The 16,331-nt window shown below is 32.8% G+C and overlaps 1 protein-coding gene across 1 annotated transcript; it reads left to right on the top strand.

Moving 5' to 3' along the window:
* The first annotated feature begins 5,290 nt into the window (after positions 1-5,290).
* On the top strand, positions 5,291-9,525 carry LOC142635210 (glutamate receptor 2.9-like). The gene is made up of 5 exons (XM_075809409.1): positions 5,291-5,543; positions 5,632-6,902; positions 7,588-7,894; positions 8,221-8,615; positions 8,937-9,525. The coding sequence occupies exons 1-5, from the start codon at positions 5,291-5,293 to the stop codon at positions 9,411-9,413; spliced, it is 2,703 nt and encodes a 900-aa protein (XP_075665524.1). The 3' UTR covers positions 9,414-9,525.
* Positions 9,526-16,331: the final 6,806 nt, after the last annotated feature.

Below are 16,331 nucleotides of genomic sequence, written 5' to 3'. Positions count from 1 at the left end.
ACTAGTGGTGAAATGGGTTTACAAGAGGAAGAGAGGGATAGATGGAAATGTTGAAACCTTTAAAGTAAAACTAGTGGCGAAAGGGTATACACAAAAAGAAGGTATTGATTATGATGAAACCTTTTCACCAGTAGCAATGCTTAAATCTATCAGAATTCTCTTGTTCATTGCTGCTCATTATGATTATGAGATTTGGCAAATGGATGTCGAGACTGCATTTCTTAATGGCAATCTTGAAGAAGAAATCTACATGTTGCAACTGGAAGGTTTCATAGCAAAGAACCAAGAGCATAGAACCAAGAGCATATGGTATGCAAGTTGAAAAGGTCCATTTATGGACTTTAGCAAGCATCTAGGTCATGGAACATTAGATTTGATCAAATAATCAAGTCATTTAGTTTTGAGAAAAATCTAGATGAACCATGTGTGTACAAGAGACATGAAGATAAAGTAGTAATGTTCCTCGTACTTTATGTTGATGATATTTTTACTCATTGGAAATGATGTAGGGGTAATGTCATCAGTAAAGGTTTGGTTGTCAAGCCAATTTGATATGAAGGACTTGGGTGAAGCTAACTATATTCTAGGGATTATGCTTTGGTGAGATTGTAAGAATAAGATGTTAGGTTTATCACAAGCTAGATATATAGATAAGTATCTAGAATGGTTTAGGATGCAAAACTCCAAGAAATGATTACTTCCTTTCAAACATGGAGTTCCTCTATCTGATGACCAAAAGCCTAAGATTCTTGAGGAAGAAAACATGATGAGACAAGTTCCCTATGCTTCTGCAGTGGGAAGTCTCATGTATGCCATGCTTTGTACTAGGCCGGATATTTGTTATACAGGTGGCATGGTCAGCTGATATCAATCAAATCTAGGACTTAAACATTGGCAAGCTGTAAAGCATATTCTCAAGTATCTAAGGAGAACGAGAAATTATATGCTTGTTTACCATAGTAAGGATTTGATTTCCATTGGTTATATAGATTCAGATTTTCAGTCAAATTTTGATTTCAGAAAATCCACTTCAGGTTGTGTGTTCATCTTAGGAGGTGGAGCCATAAGTTGGAGGAGTATTAAGCAATCTTGTATTGCCGACTCCACCATGGAAGCTAAATATGTTGCTGCTTGTGAAGCGGCAAAGGAAGCTGTTTGGCTTAAGAAATTCCTTTCTGATCTTGGTGTTGTGAGAATTGAGCAAGTTCCTATCACATTGTTCTGCGATAATAGTGGAGCGGTTGCACAATCTAAGGATCCAAGGAATCACAATAAAGGAAAGTACATAGAGAGAAAGTACCACATCATTCGAGACATTGTTGCTTGTGGAGATGTAGTAGTAGCAAAAATTGATGGTGCAAAGAATCTAGCGAATCCCTTTACCAAAACCTTGCCCCAAAGGACTTTGAGTCACATTTGGAGGATATGGGAGTTAGATTAGTGCACAATAGTCTTTAAGGCAAGTGGGAGATTGTTAGGATGTGTGCCCTTAAATCCTATTGTATGATGCTATGTATGATATTATGTATGACATTATGTATGACTTAATGTTGTAATTAATAAAGTTGTTTTATTGTTATCTAAAAATAATGGTAACATGAATAGTGGGACATTATCATATAGTCTATGAGATGCATAGTATGTGATCTATGTGATTTAGTCACAGTAAATATAGATCACAAGTTCTTTGTAAACTTAGAATTTTAGTTTGTAATCAGTGATGAAATTAGACATTTCATCTGCAAAGACTATAACATATCAACTAAGATGATTTGTCTTGATCATGAAAATTGAGATTTCCAGTTAGTATGTTGATATGTTTTAAGAGTTAAAACATATTGAACTGGACCACTGTAAGATTTATTATTCTCTTAACGACTGTCAAATGAATAATAAATCTCACGACTTCTATTTACATGAACTTTTAATCCTGAGAGAATAATGGACCTGATCATGAGGTGTAGGTTGCTTTGATATATCAGGAGTGAGATCTAAAGTCACGATCAAATTTCAGTATGTTGGGCAGCCACATTTAGTGTTGATGGAACATATATTCTCAAGATGGAATTTATCGTCTCTTTATGGAGATATAAAATATTCCCTTAAGATAAGTTTAATGGGTTTGGTTATTTAAAGTGTTAGGCCTAACCACTTTGGTAAGAAGTTACTAAAGTATATATTTATGAAATTGTATTTCATAAATATATGATGAATAACATTAAAAGGATTGAACCGGGTACTCAAGGAATTAAGATGTAGTAATTTACAAAGTGGCAGTCTATATTCATGATTTTGTATTACTACGAATATTTTATGAAGGGGTTGCATGTATAATAAATTCTTGAGATATAATTTATAAATAAGGCCTAGAGTGCAACTATATTTATATAGTGGTATTAAATATAGTTAATAGTAATTTTGGACTTGTCAAAGGTTGATAGAAAAGCCCAAGGCCCATTGGAGCTAATGTCTTATTGGTCCCTTTTGGTCCCACTCTAAGCTACGTACTTAAACCTAATTGGAAAGGCCCAAAAGGCCAGCCCAATTAGATAATCAGTTAGATAGAAAGGGAAAAACATACAAAATTTTATGTGTGTGAAACCATTGTGAAATGGTGGGTATGTGAGTGTGAGACACTCTTTTATTCTCCCTTGGAAACTGATTGAGAGACCACACTTCTTGGACGCTAGTGGAATTGGATTGAAGATTAAAAGTGTTCTCAAGTGCTTCTGATCTTTGTTTTAAAATTCACCACACGAAGGTACGCTCTCTTGTTCTTAATTTCTGAAACTTACATGGTGCATGTTATCAATTGTGAATGAAGTAGTTCCGTTAATTTTCCGTTGCGTATTTTTGTATGAGATACAAACCATGTTATTCCAACAAATACACACACACAAAGCTATTAAGATCAAGATTTGCACCAAGAACGTGATGGTGGTTTAAGTTGCTGCATAAAGAACTTTCAAGAAGATCCAAAACCTTTAAGTGGAGTCTCAAAGTCACAAGTAAGAAAACTTGTGGTTGTTGTGGATCAAGGAAAGAAGTAGTCCGTGGACTTGGAGCTATCATGGGGTCATGGTAGTAAGTTTTCTACTTGAGGTAGCAATAGAATGTTAGTGGTCTAAATTTTTTTGTACAAACTTCAATTCTTTCATAGTGGATCTATTTTTATCTTGAGGATAGCTAGATTAAATCAACCCTAAGTTTTTCCGGTTTGGTTTTCTTGAGTCATCATATCGTTGTATTCTTTATATTTTCCATTGCTTTATATGATATGATTGTTTTGTTTTAATCTAGATCTAAATAATAAACCTAAGTATTCACTTGGCTAAATAACTAGGTTAATCAACTTGGTTTACAGGGATCTAAAACTTTACATATACTATGACTACTATGTGTTGGGAAATCCTTACAGGGTTTTATCCTTATGGTTCCAAAAGGTCCCCTTGTGGGCTTACCTTCTTAAAAACATGATTGTTGATTTTTTCTCATGGAATACACCTTGGTCAAATGGACTGAAAGGAAAAAGGCTATAATTCACCACCTAATTTAACTCTAAGAAGAAGTTTAACCCCTAACAAAGATCTACACACCAAATACTAATTCTGGGGGCTTAGCATATGACTAGACTTATTGACTTGTGGTGCATAAGACTAAACTTATAGAGAAAACACTACTCATGTCACCAACAAATTTCTTAGCGTGTGACTAGACTTATTGACATGTGGTGCATAAGATGTTGGGCTTTCTTAAGCTTCACATCAACTAAAATTAAGAGCAGTAAGTTCCAACTTGAAGATGACTTTGCTAATTTAGTTTTCTCAAAAATAAATAATAATAAAAAAAAAAGGAAGAAGAAGGATGAGGAGGAAAGAAAGACTTTGCTAAAGATGACTTTTGTCAATTAAAATCCCTGAGCGTAAGTTTCTATTGTACCATAGAAAAATTTCAAATTTTCATTCCTCTAAAATTGGCACGAATTGGAAGAAGTAAAATTAAGTTTAATGAAATTTTCCCTGAAACTCCCAAAATATCCCTATATATTTAGTAATTTATTTTAAAATAAGGGTCTCATAGTAATATTATAATAAAATGATTTTATTCATTTCCCTTAATGCTACTCTCAAACAATGTTACTTTCCTTCCATTCTTTTTAATTATTTTATTTTAAAATATCCAAACAAGATTATTTAATTTCATTCTATTACTTAAATACAATAGTTTTCAAACTTGGATCATTCAAAGAACCAAAAAAGGGAGAGGTTAAAGGCTTTTAAGTTCAGAACAAGGTTTAACCGAGGTCGAAATGTGTTGTCATCAAAATTAATTTAATAGTAATAAAATACAAATGAAGGTATTAAAATGGTAAATATTGACAAAAGTTTAATAAAAATATGTCTAAAAATAAAATCATTTTTAACATAAACTAATAAAGGGTGCTGTTAATGAGTGCCATGATAAGAACTTGCTGAAATATAAACATGAATTGTGGAAGAGCAGTAAGAGTGGTGAATGGAAATAGTAGTTGTTGTAGGCCATTTCAAGGGGACCTAGAAATAGAGAGATTAAGAGAGAGACTATTAACTTTTTATTTTTAAGTATTTTTCTTTCTTTGCTCTTTCACAGTATTACCAACTTCCTTTTCTATTTTCTTTTTTTTCATTGTTGCCATGAGAAAAACAGATGTTAGTCATATGATTCATATCATAAGTTTTGTAACCGGTTTAGGAAAACTCATTTCTAACCCAAACTCCACAAAATCAAACTCATACCCGATTTCCTTGACCAGTTTACGAGGTCTACATCTCCCTTTTAAGGTCGCTAAAATCAACTTTATAGAAAGCAAAATCAGAGAAGCAAGATTCCACACCAAGACATCTAGAAATAAAGCGTTTTAATGGTCTATATATTAGAATCTTCCGATCCAAACTCTTTTTGACTTTTTATAATGCTTTTCCACCATATATTATGAGGGCGTTTGGATCCGTGTTCCTGCGTCCACGTTTGTGTTTTTACTTTTGTTTTCTTTTCTTTTTAAAACCCAGCCGCATGTATTGACTTTTCAGCCATGAACAGTGCACAAATGCACTGTTCATAGATCCCACAAATTTCACTTTTTAGCAATTTTTTCATTAAAAATAGGTCCTACAGTACTATTCACACATTTAAAAATTATTTTGCTACAATATTTTCAGTTTCAGCAAAATAAGTTCTATCCAAACAGACTCTATATATCGTCCCAATATATTCCAATTTCCGATACAATTGCCAAATGCTGCTCCGAGTCATGACAGTTGGCGCAGTTCAAAGATCTTGGTTTCTGTTTCCTGTACTAATCTTTTTTCTTCTCATTGTCTACCATGGAGCTGAAGCCAACAACATTAATGTTACACGAGTAGGTTTAATCATTGATGCTGATACTCGTACTGGAAAAGAAGAGAGAATAGCAATGGAAATTGCAGCTCAAAACTACAACACCAGTTCAAAGACTCAAAATATCTCTCTCTATATCCAGGACTCCCTCAGAGTCACTTCTGCTGGTAAGTTGTCTCTATCACTCACTCATTTTGTTAGCATAAGAATATCAGTAACATCTATGTTGATGGAATACATAAATTTTGGTTGTAGCTGAAGAGATGATTAGAGAGAAAAAGGTTAAAGTGATTATTGGCATGCACACATGGCAAGAAGCAGCTCTAGTAGCCGATATTGGAAGTCAAGCTCTTGTTCCGGTTATTTCGTTTGCAGCACCAGCCATCAATCCACCTCTAATGCAACTTCGCTGGCCTTTCTTGATACAAATGGCTAAAAATGGTTCTGAACAAATAAAATGTATTGCAAATATTGTTCATGTATACAATTGGAAAAGGGTCATAGTGATTTATGAAGATGAAGCATTTGGTGGTCATTCCGGAAAGCTGGCACTTTTAACTGAGGCTCTCCAACATGTGGGTTCGGAGATTGAGTACCGTTTGGTCCTTCCACCATTCTCTTCTAAGTCTGATACGGAATTGTTTGTTCATGAAGTGCTTGTTAAGTTACTGAAAACAAAATTAAGAAACTTCATTGTTCTTGAGTCATCATTAGAAATGGCAATTCACTTGTTCAGAGTAGCTATGAAGATGGGACTTGTAAAGAGAGATGCAACATGGATAATTCCAGATAGCATTACAAATTTGTTGGACTCTGTAAACAACTCGGTTATTTCCTCTATGGAAGGTGCCATAGGAATTAAAAGCCACTATTCTGAAGAATTTATCTCAGGGTACCATGATTTTCATGCTCAGTTCCGGAAAATTTTCAGGACTGAATATCCAGAGGAAGACAACTCTGACCCAGGAATTTATGCTCTGCGAGCATATGATAGCATTAGAATTGTTATACAAGCAATCGAAAGAATGACGAGTAACACTAGCAGTCCAAAGATTTTGTTAGAAAATATGTTATTAAGCAATTTCTTTGGCTTAAGTGGCAAAATTCATTTTAAAGTAGGCCAGCTCTCAGACACTCCTATTTTGAGCATTGTACACGTGCATGGGAAGAGATACAAAGAAATAGAGTTCTGGACACCAGGCTTCGGGTTCTCCATGAGCCCTTTTATAGAAAAACCAAATACTTTGGTTGGTCCAGTAATTTTACAAAGGAACTTACAAGAAAGTCCGAAAGGTTGGGAAATGCCTACTGATGCAAAGCCATTGAAAATTGTAGTTCCAGGTAGAGCATCATTAGAGAATTTTGTGAAGGTTGAGTACGGGGTGAAACTGAATGAGAACAATTATACTGGTTTCTGCATTCAAATTTTCCTTAAGGCCCGAGAACTTTTGGGATATCATTTGCCTTATATATTTGAGGCCCGTAATTGCACCTACAATGATCTGATTCACCTTGTTGATAATAAGGTAACAACTTCTCTGCCTTTTATTCATTGAGAAATGCTTGTTAATAAACAGCTTCTGCATACACTACATACACAACACCTCAAATTATTCTGCTAAGTTTTTTATTTGCACGTTTTATCTACGAAATTTTACCATATACTGGAAACCGTTACTTAAAAAAGGCAATCCCACGTGCTTTTTGGTTTAATATTCTATGTAACAGAATATTAAAAAAACTAATCGAAATTTTTGTTCAATCTTATAGAATTGCCCATTTTTGTTAATCTTACTTAGAAGAAAGACAAAATGTCAAATTGGCACCCAAAACTGCAGCAACTAAAGCATTCAGTAAAGGAAATTCATTTGGAACTCTTCGGATGTTGGTTTGTACGAGTCCTGAAACTTAAATTTTACTTATAATTTAAAAATATGTCATTTTTAACTTGTAATTCAAAGGGAAAGACTTTGTTGACAGCTTATTTGAAATTAGCTAGGTCATTATCTATGAAAGAGAGAGAGAAGCCCCTTGCAAGAGCAGGGAATGCATGACTAGAAGTAGAAACTGGGCCAAAAGGCAGTGAATATTTGACTAGAGTTAAACTGACTAGTGTTTGATCTTTTTTTTTTTTACCTCTTTTATTTTGTTACATTAATTTATTTCTGATTAAGATCTTATGCTTGTCATGTGGTTTGAATACAACAAAAGACTTATCAGGCTGCCATTGGTGACTTGACCATAACTGCCGAACGGATGCAATACGTGGATTTTACCTTTCCATATGTTGAGTCAGGTGTGGCCATGATAGTTCCAGCAAAACCTTTAGTGTCTGCATTGATGTTTATGAAGCCTTTCACCTGGGACATGTGGTTGGTGACTGGTGTCATCTTGATATACACAATGCTCACAGTTTGGTTCTTGGAGCACCAATCCAATCCAGACTTCAGTGGCTCATGGAAGGATCAGATTAGCACTGCAATCTGGTTTACCTTCTCCTCTCTATTCTTTGCACATAGTAAGTATCAATTTTAAGTATAGAGCCCACGAAATGCTATTATAGCATAGCTATCTGCAGCAGTCAATTGAACATTGGAAAATACGCTCTAGTTCTAGCAGCTAAGATAATCAAGTGCCACCCAGGGCTAAGAATTAGGGGAATTTTAAGTATCAATTTTTTAGAATAGTGTAAATCTAGCCAAAAATATTTTCAATAATAAGCTTGCACCCAAAAATATCACCATAAGTTTCCAATTTTCTTAAAAACTTTAAATGTTAGGAAAAGGTGAATTTAATTAGTTAACTATTAATCTAACACTGATAAGGCATAGTTTCATGTTACAGGAGAGAAAATCTATAACAACTTCACACGTTTGGTGATTATAGTGTGGCTTTTTGTCGTATTGATCCTAACCTCGAGCTATACTGCTAGTCTGTCTTCAATGCTCACTGTGCGACAACTGCAATCAAATGACATAGAGTGGTTGAAGGAGAACAACTTCAAAGTTGGTTATTCTGGCAATTCATTTGTAAGGAAATACCTGGAGAATGTGCTTGAATTAAAGCCAAACAATATTGTGACAGTTAGCCACGAAGACCAATACCCAGTGGAATTCCAAAGCAACAACATTGCAGCTGCCTTTCTTGAAATCCCATATGAAAAAGTTTTCCTCAATAAGTATTGCAAGGGATACACGGGTACCATACTAAGCGCTCACAAATTTGGGGGATTTGGCTTTGTGAGTGATAACTCAAACATACCCCCAAACCTTATGAATTTCATGAGACTTCTGATTTGGACATGTTAAAATTTCTAGAGAATTTAAATTAATCATAATAACGCATGCTACATAAATTTTGTCTACAAGGAAAAAATGCTTCTTCCTATATTTAATTTATGCATTTGATTTTTTCACAGATAATTCCAGTTCACAAAGAAAAGAAAAAAAATGCTGGTAGTGGTAGAAGTCTATAGTGGCCAAAACTAGTAATTTAGCTTTTATGATTTCCTCTCTATATCTAAAGAATCTAATAGAAATCTTGTCTTTCTTCCCACCTAGGCCTTCCAGAAAGGCTCGCCAATTGCAAGGGATTTTTCTGAAGCAATTCTAAAGTTATCAGAGGATGGAACTATAATGTCACTGGCTGATGAATGGTTGACACCCCAAGGTGAGTGCTCAGACGACAAAGCTTCCAGTGAACACGGAAGCTTGGGCCTACAAAGCTTTAAGGTTCTCTATCTAATATCTTTTGCCACATCTACCATTTGTCTTTCGCTATCCCTTATTCTCTTACCTCTAAATCGCCAGCAACATCAAGATGCATCTAAAGAAAACATAACTCTAAGTGAAGAGAGTAATTGGAAGAGGGGAGTTTGGCATTTGAGTTACTTTTATATAAAAAATACAGGAAGAGCTACAACTCTGGCAGACACATCAAAAATAAATGAACAGTCTTTAAGGCAGGAAATCAGTACCACTTCAGACACTCCAGAGCACCTTCAGTCCTCCGTGCCCACAGAAATTGAGATGCAATGAACTCTTGCTTGTTATAAATATGCATAAAAATTTGAATGCTGTCTTAGATATTAAGATTTCTTGAGCATAATTGTGTTGCAAACTGTATTTGATATTCCTTCAGTACAGTATTCCAGGCATGTGTATGATAGTAGTTATTAAGATTTGATGCTAGCTTGCATTTCCTCTTCACAGTTAATTAAACTTATCAGAACAGTACCATCTCAAGTTCTCGTTCAACTAACCATAACTTATAATCTACAAATTGTCAGAATTATAAAATCATTCCTCTGAATGCAAGTTATTTATCATTAAAATACACACGCATGCATACACAAAGTAATAGGTATGCAAAGATTCCTAAATCCTGACTGCTGCTTTGATCAGATAAATTTGAAGTAATTAAGAACTCAAAGCACTAAATCTACTGGACAAGCTCCAGAGGAATATGAATTCTAGTGTTAGCTAACAAATGAATCTAGAAACTCAATGAATCAAAACTAGCTCCAACAAAGAACTTCAATACAGGAATTGCTTCTACTGGTATATTTGTGGTACATATTGACTTTTTAAATTCTGAATGCCTTCTTACTATGTCGGCACACACCTAGGCTACCGAAAAACCTATTCCTCTTCCACACCCACCCACCCCGTCTGTCTCTGCCCCTAGTTCCATTTCTCCCACCATGAGACAAACGTTGCAATGCTCTATTAACAAGCTGGGTTTGTAAACCACCAGCTCCACGGCCCTTTTTAGATGTCACATTGCTCGACCCATTAGCAGCAATAGCTGGTCTTTCTTTACCCTTTGCGCATAAAGTTCAAATAATATAAAACTGTATCCTGTAAAACAAAACAAAACTGTAAAGCTGTTATTCACAACTATTTTGTGTTGACTTTAATTCAATGCTAAATTTTATTGTAATTTTATTCAATCATGCTTACCATGTATTTTATGTGGGATTTCATTATATGGGTTGTGTGTGAGAGAGTGTGTGAAGACTTAAGCTTAATTGAAGACAAAGTGGATTTCGCGAGAAGTTTCGCAAGAAGCCTTCCTGCAAAGTGAGCCACGTGCAGAGCCGATGATTGGAATGCGAAGAGTCATGACAACTAGTTTTCGTGATTATTTCGCGAGTAAGTCCTTCCTGCGAGATACCCGTGAAACGTTCTGTTTTGCTATTTTGGCATATCTGCTCTACTACATCTTCACCCACACTATATATACCCTCATTACCCACATATTATAAGGATTACTTTTCAGAGAGAAAACCCTAGCATACACACTTGAGAGTTAGAGATTATTATACACACAATCATCTACACAATCCTTTGTGGTTTTCCTCATACTTCTACCTCTCGATATCTATATCCTTGAGAGGTTGATAGCCCAAACACTTACCACACCTATTCTAAGTGTAAAGTGAGGTTTTGGTGCTGCTGGAAAGTATTGGAAGAAGCCAAGCGTTGGCAGATGCAATCGGGCATATTGCGGGATTCATACAGCTAGACAAGACACGATTCCGAGAAGCCTTGTTGGAGTAGGAGCTTGGAGGGCTTAGGTGCATTGGGTAGATTAGGCTTGGAGGGTCTCTTGCTATTCATGTATCCCAACTTATTGTCTAGTGGATCGATTTACCGCTTAGAAGGTGGCAGAGAGGTTTTTCGTCGAGTTCTTCGGTTTCCTCTTCAGTAACACATCAGTGTGTTATCTTGTTTTTACATCTTTCTTCCCTGCTCTTTTAGCTTTCATTTTATTGTTGTTTTATGATGAATATGGCTTAGAATAGTTTTATTATTTGTTCGCTCGCTCACATTTACTTTATTCCGCACTTAATTTAAGTTAGAGTAAAATCAACCGAGCCGTAATTTTTAATTTGGGGGTCTAAACAGCTCTTGTGTTTTAGCACAAATCCGAGCTTTCAAAAACAAAATGTATCCACCATAAAGTTTCCATCACAATAGCATGAAATCTTGCAGGAATGAAATGCAAGTGCATGAGGTGTGAAAATCACTTTTCCACTTTTGGGACAACCTTAACAAACAAAGGACAACCAAAAAAAAAATATTTCTCAAGTTGGAATTCCATTGCGGAAACATGAGTGCAATTGTAAGTTGTAACAGTTGGCCAGAAATTTCCAAGCTGCACGACCAGTTCCAAGGCAAGGGAGGAGACTGGCAATCAGAGAAACAGATATGTTGATAAACCAAGATAAGATTCTACATTGAATACTCTCTCATTCTTCAAGGTAGCTTCAAAGTTAATGTCAGTCTAGGAAGCATGAACATGGACATAAGTACGGGTACGGGTACAGGTACAACACCACAATATAGTAATTTCTAAAAAATTAGGATGCAACATCATAGGAATTAATTATTAATTAGTTGCGGAACCATGCATTGCACGTGATAATTTTTCTTAGCATGGTCTAATTAAATTTATTTTTGGCAATTTGGATTATAATTTCATAAAGCGTAATGTATTTTATTATTATATTTTCATTTATTATAGGGACAATCACAAAATTATATATATATATATATATATATATAATTTCTATTTTACATAAATGAAAACAATACAATTTTTCTCAAGAATTCAGAACACAAGTTAGCGAAAATATTCATTTCTCAATAAAAGTTATTTCTAACATTTTGTGTATCATTAGAAAGTATAAAAAAATGGGAAATTATTCTTTTTCTTTTTAAAGAATCTTTTTCAAACCCAATTTTTCTACCTTACAATCCAAAATATTGAAAAGCATATCTAAAAAATTAGTAAAACTTAACAATGATTTATTAGACTGATTATGAAAACAATTTGTTGTTGATAACCTATTGAGGTTATTTTCTTTGTAAAAATTGCAAATTTGTCTACCCAAAAAAATTATCAAATAAAAAATTATTAGCAAAATCTCAAAATTAATATTCTATATAATAATAATAATAATAATAATAATAATAATAATAATAATAATAATAATAATAATAATCACAAAGCTAAATATGTCATTCATCCGATCATTTTCGTTTGACTAACCTTTGTTTTTGTCTGAATAAGTGATATTATAAAGTACTTGTAATACAATTATTAAGACTACTTTCTCTACAAAAAAACTACAAATCTATCCGCCCAAAAATATTAATAATAAAAAAAGACTCAGTAAAGTTTAATAGTTTAACATCTAAATTGATCACTAAAAACTCAAATTCTAAATTGCAAAACAACTAGTTATTAATTGAAATCAAATCAAACCAATGGAATAAAGAGAAAGAACTTGTGATCGAAAATTGGAATACCAAAATAGCTAAAGATGCATAAAAGTCGATACAAATTTACTAAAAATAGAAATAAATGTGATGTGACAGTTAAATCAACAATAAAAAAAAAAGAACCAATAGTAAAAAAAAAAGAGAAAAAAAAAAAGGAAGTTGTTGAAACAATTGAAAAATCCACTAAAAGAGCAAAATTGGAGAAAGAGAGAGTTGACATTTTTTTGTTTTTGTAAACAACTTGGAATGAATAGAAGAGAGAGGTGGAAATGAAGAAATCTAAAAATTAAGATAGAAGAGGAAGGGTGGAAGTAGATGAAAAATTAAATAAAGTGAAACAGTAGAATTTAAGAAGATATAAAGGAGAATTTAAAAAGACAATGAGTGAAAGAGATGAAAGATTGAACTAAGAAGACAATTGTTGAAGAAGATGAAAAGTTGAACAGTATAAAATTACATAAATAAAAAATAAGAAATGATGCTAAAGATGTGGTGCAAAAAGAGTTTTGTAAAATTTATTGCAAAGTTTCCATTATTATATACTAGTTGATGTCTCATGCAATGCACAGGTACTGTATAAATTTATTTTAAAATATTTTATAAAAAAACTATATTTTTTGTATGAAATTATCTTTATCGCCATTCATAATACTTACTATTAATATTGTTATCTCTACCTTTGCTCCCAATGCTGCAATGAGCGACTTGTTATCATCGTAAATCAAAACTTTTGCTTTTGCTTTATTCTTTAAAAATAGCTCCATCAAAGTTTATTTTGAAGGACAACTCTTAAGGAGGTTGCTATTTATATTTGATTGGACAAATGTGTAGAGACAAATAATTATATCACTTAATCTATTGAATCTGACTCTTACAATTCTACATTGAACTTAGTTCTTGAAGGAAAAGTCTTAAGGGGGTTGATATTTATGCTTAACTGGTCAAATGTGTAGAGAAATATAATCATAATATACCTAATCCATTGAACCTAACTCTTGCAATTCTACATTGAACTTTGTTCTTATGCAAAAAAAGTAAATTGAAAAGTTATCATTAACTCTATCTAAAGCATTTAAAGTAATAAAGCCATATTAAAGATTTAAATTGTTTGGCTAATTTAAAACATTAGCCTATTTTTTGGAATACAATGGGAAGAGCATAATTTTTGTTGTACTCTTGATTGCATGTATATCAATTGTTGCCGAAGAATCTAAATATAAGCAAGCTAATATCATAATTCAAATCAATATTAAAAAATAAAAATAAATAAAAACATTTTTGAATATGGCTTAATGCATTTGCACATTCATGGAACGACAAATCAATAGATACTAATTCAACTAATTACACTAATTATAGTTTTAATCCATTGGAGTATGTTGCAAAATTGCATTACATAAGCGCTTGTTGAATAAAATATCTCCAATAAAACAACTTACATATCTCAAGATATGACACTACCAAGCTGCCCTTGATGGTTCTTCCTGCCAAAATCAATCTTGAGCACAAAAACTTCAAAACTACACATTAAAATTATTAGTTACAATGTAAAAAATTAGACTGCATGCATTTTTTTTATAGTTTTAAGAAATTCTTTTTAAATTGTTCTTGGCCATTTAGTAACTTTAGCTCAATGAGGTAAATGTTGGCATACTTAATTTATTTATAGTAGATATATGTTTGTGTGGTTTCTCTTTAAACATGTATTTTTATGCAATAATCAAAGTGTTCATGATGGCTAAAACATTTTAAATCTAAAATGAAAATGAAGCACGTAACAACCTCAATTTTAATATATCTTTACAAAAGTTACTCTTTCAAATGTATGAGATCAACCAACACAATAGAATCAAATTGTGTATAATGAAATTGAAGCATTGGCTTAACCCCAATACTAAGTTGAAAATCCAAAAGGGAAAAGGACCAAGAAAACACCAATTACGCTTATTCCACTGAAGTTGAAATGATAGATCCTTCTACACATATTGCATACATTGATAATTTTAGAAAGTTTTATATCTATAAAAAACGAAATGTAGAAACACAAGTAATTAGAAAAACCCCATAAGTTTGTTATTCTTAAAATCAACCAAAAAAAAAAAGACTAAATTTTGATAATCTTAATCTATTAACAAAACTTGATAAAAATCATAATTAGCATATAAAAAATGGCAGAAAGAGCATCTTATTATATAACTCTATCACTTTATAGAGGCCCAAGCCCCAAAAGCCCATAAGAATGATAATTAGCAAATGAAAAGTATATGTAAGTAAAAGAGCATATTAGTACAATTTAAACAAAAAAAAAAAAATACCATATAGAACCAAGACCATTTTGACATGAAGCAAGTGGAAGATGAGCATTATTGTTGTTTATTATCACAGGTGTGTAAACATATGCCTTATTGGAAGATTCATGCGTTCTTGAATAATCTGAATGCTATTTCAGTTTGTGCAAATTATAGAACTTAGAATTGGTAGTTTTGCAATGCATAGGAGAAGGCATGTAGTGGTCTAGGAAGAGTAGGCATTTAGTTATAAGGGAAGAAAAGTAAGCATAAACATAAGAAAACCTTTGGATGGAGGAATAAAGATAACAAAGAGTTTTTGATGATTAACATCAATCCCTCTATTGCATCCATTAGTCTTATTTATTACTAGTTGAAATCTATTGAGTTTAGTAAATAATTGATGTGGCATCTAATAAGTGTAATAAATTGAGAATGATGTATTTTATTTCAACCCAAAAAAAAAAAGTTCAATTATCATTTCAAAGAGAGTGCCACTTGGCAAAACTTCATGCTCTCCCACATGAAGTCTTTGTTTTTATATATATATTGATAGTATAAATATGTATAGACATTGTTTTTTATTTTGATTAATGATTTTTCATCAATTTCATTGTTTAGTTATAAACATCTAAATTAAAGTAAATGAATATGTAAATGCAAAGTTTATGTAAAGTTAAAACCTCCCAAAATGAATGTGTAAAGTCAAAATGATAGGAATCAAATGACCTTAATTTCTATTACTCTCAATCTAGTAGTTCTTCGAGGGAACTAGGCCTACATTGATTCTTCAAGAAAATCAGCCTCCAATTGTTAGGCTTAGTGCCCTTAAATCTTATTGTATGATGTTATGTATGATATTATGTGTGACATTATGTATGACTCAATGTATGACTTAATGTTGTATTAATAAAGTTTTTTTATTATAATCTAAAATAATGGTAACATGAATATTGGACATTATCATATAGTCCATGATATGCATAGTATGTGATTTATGTGATTTAGTCACAGAAGATATAAGTCTCAAGTTTTTTGTAAACTCAGAATTTTAGTTTATAGTCGGTGATGATATTGGACATTTCATTTGTAAAGACTATAACATATCAACTAAGATGATTTGTCTTGATCATGGAAGTGGAGACTTCTAGTTGATATGTTGATATATTTTAAGAGTTAAGATATATTGAACTGGACCGCTGTGAGATTTATTATTCTCTTAACAACTGTCAAATGAATAATAAATCTCACGACTTCTATTTACTTGAACTTTTAATCCTAAGAGTATAATAGACCTGATCATGAAGTGTAGATTGCTTTGATATATTAGAAGTGAGATCTATAGTAATGGTCAAAATCTTAGTATGTTGGGCAGCCA

The sequence above is a fragment of the Castanea sativa genome, chromosome 5 (genome assembly GCF_040712315.1).
Source record: "Castanea sativa cultivar Marrone di Chiusa Pesio chromosome 5, ASM4071231v1".
In the NCBI taxonomy this organism is placed as follows: Eukaryota; Viridiplantae; Streptophyta; class Magnoliopsida; order Fagales; family Fagaceae; genus Castanea; species Castanea sativa.
The sequence above is the reverse complement of the archived record's forward strand: the minus strand, read 5'-3'. Positions and strand labels throughout refer to the sequence as shown.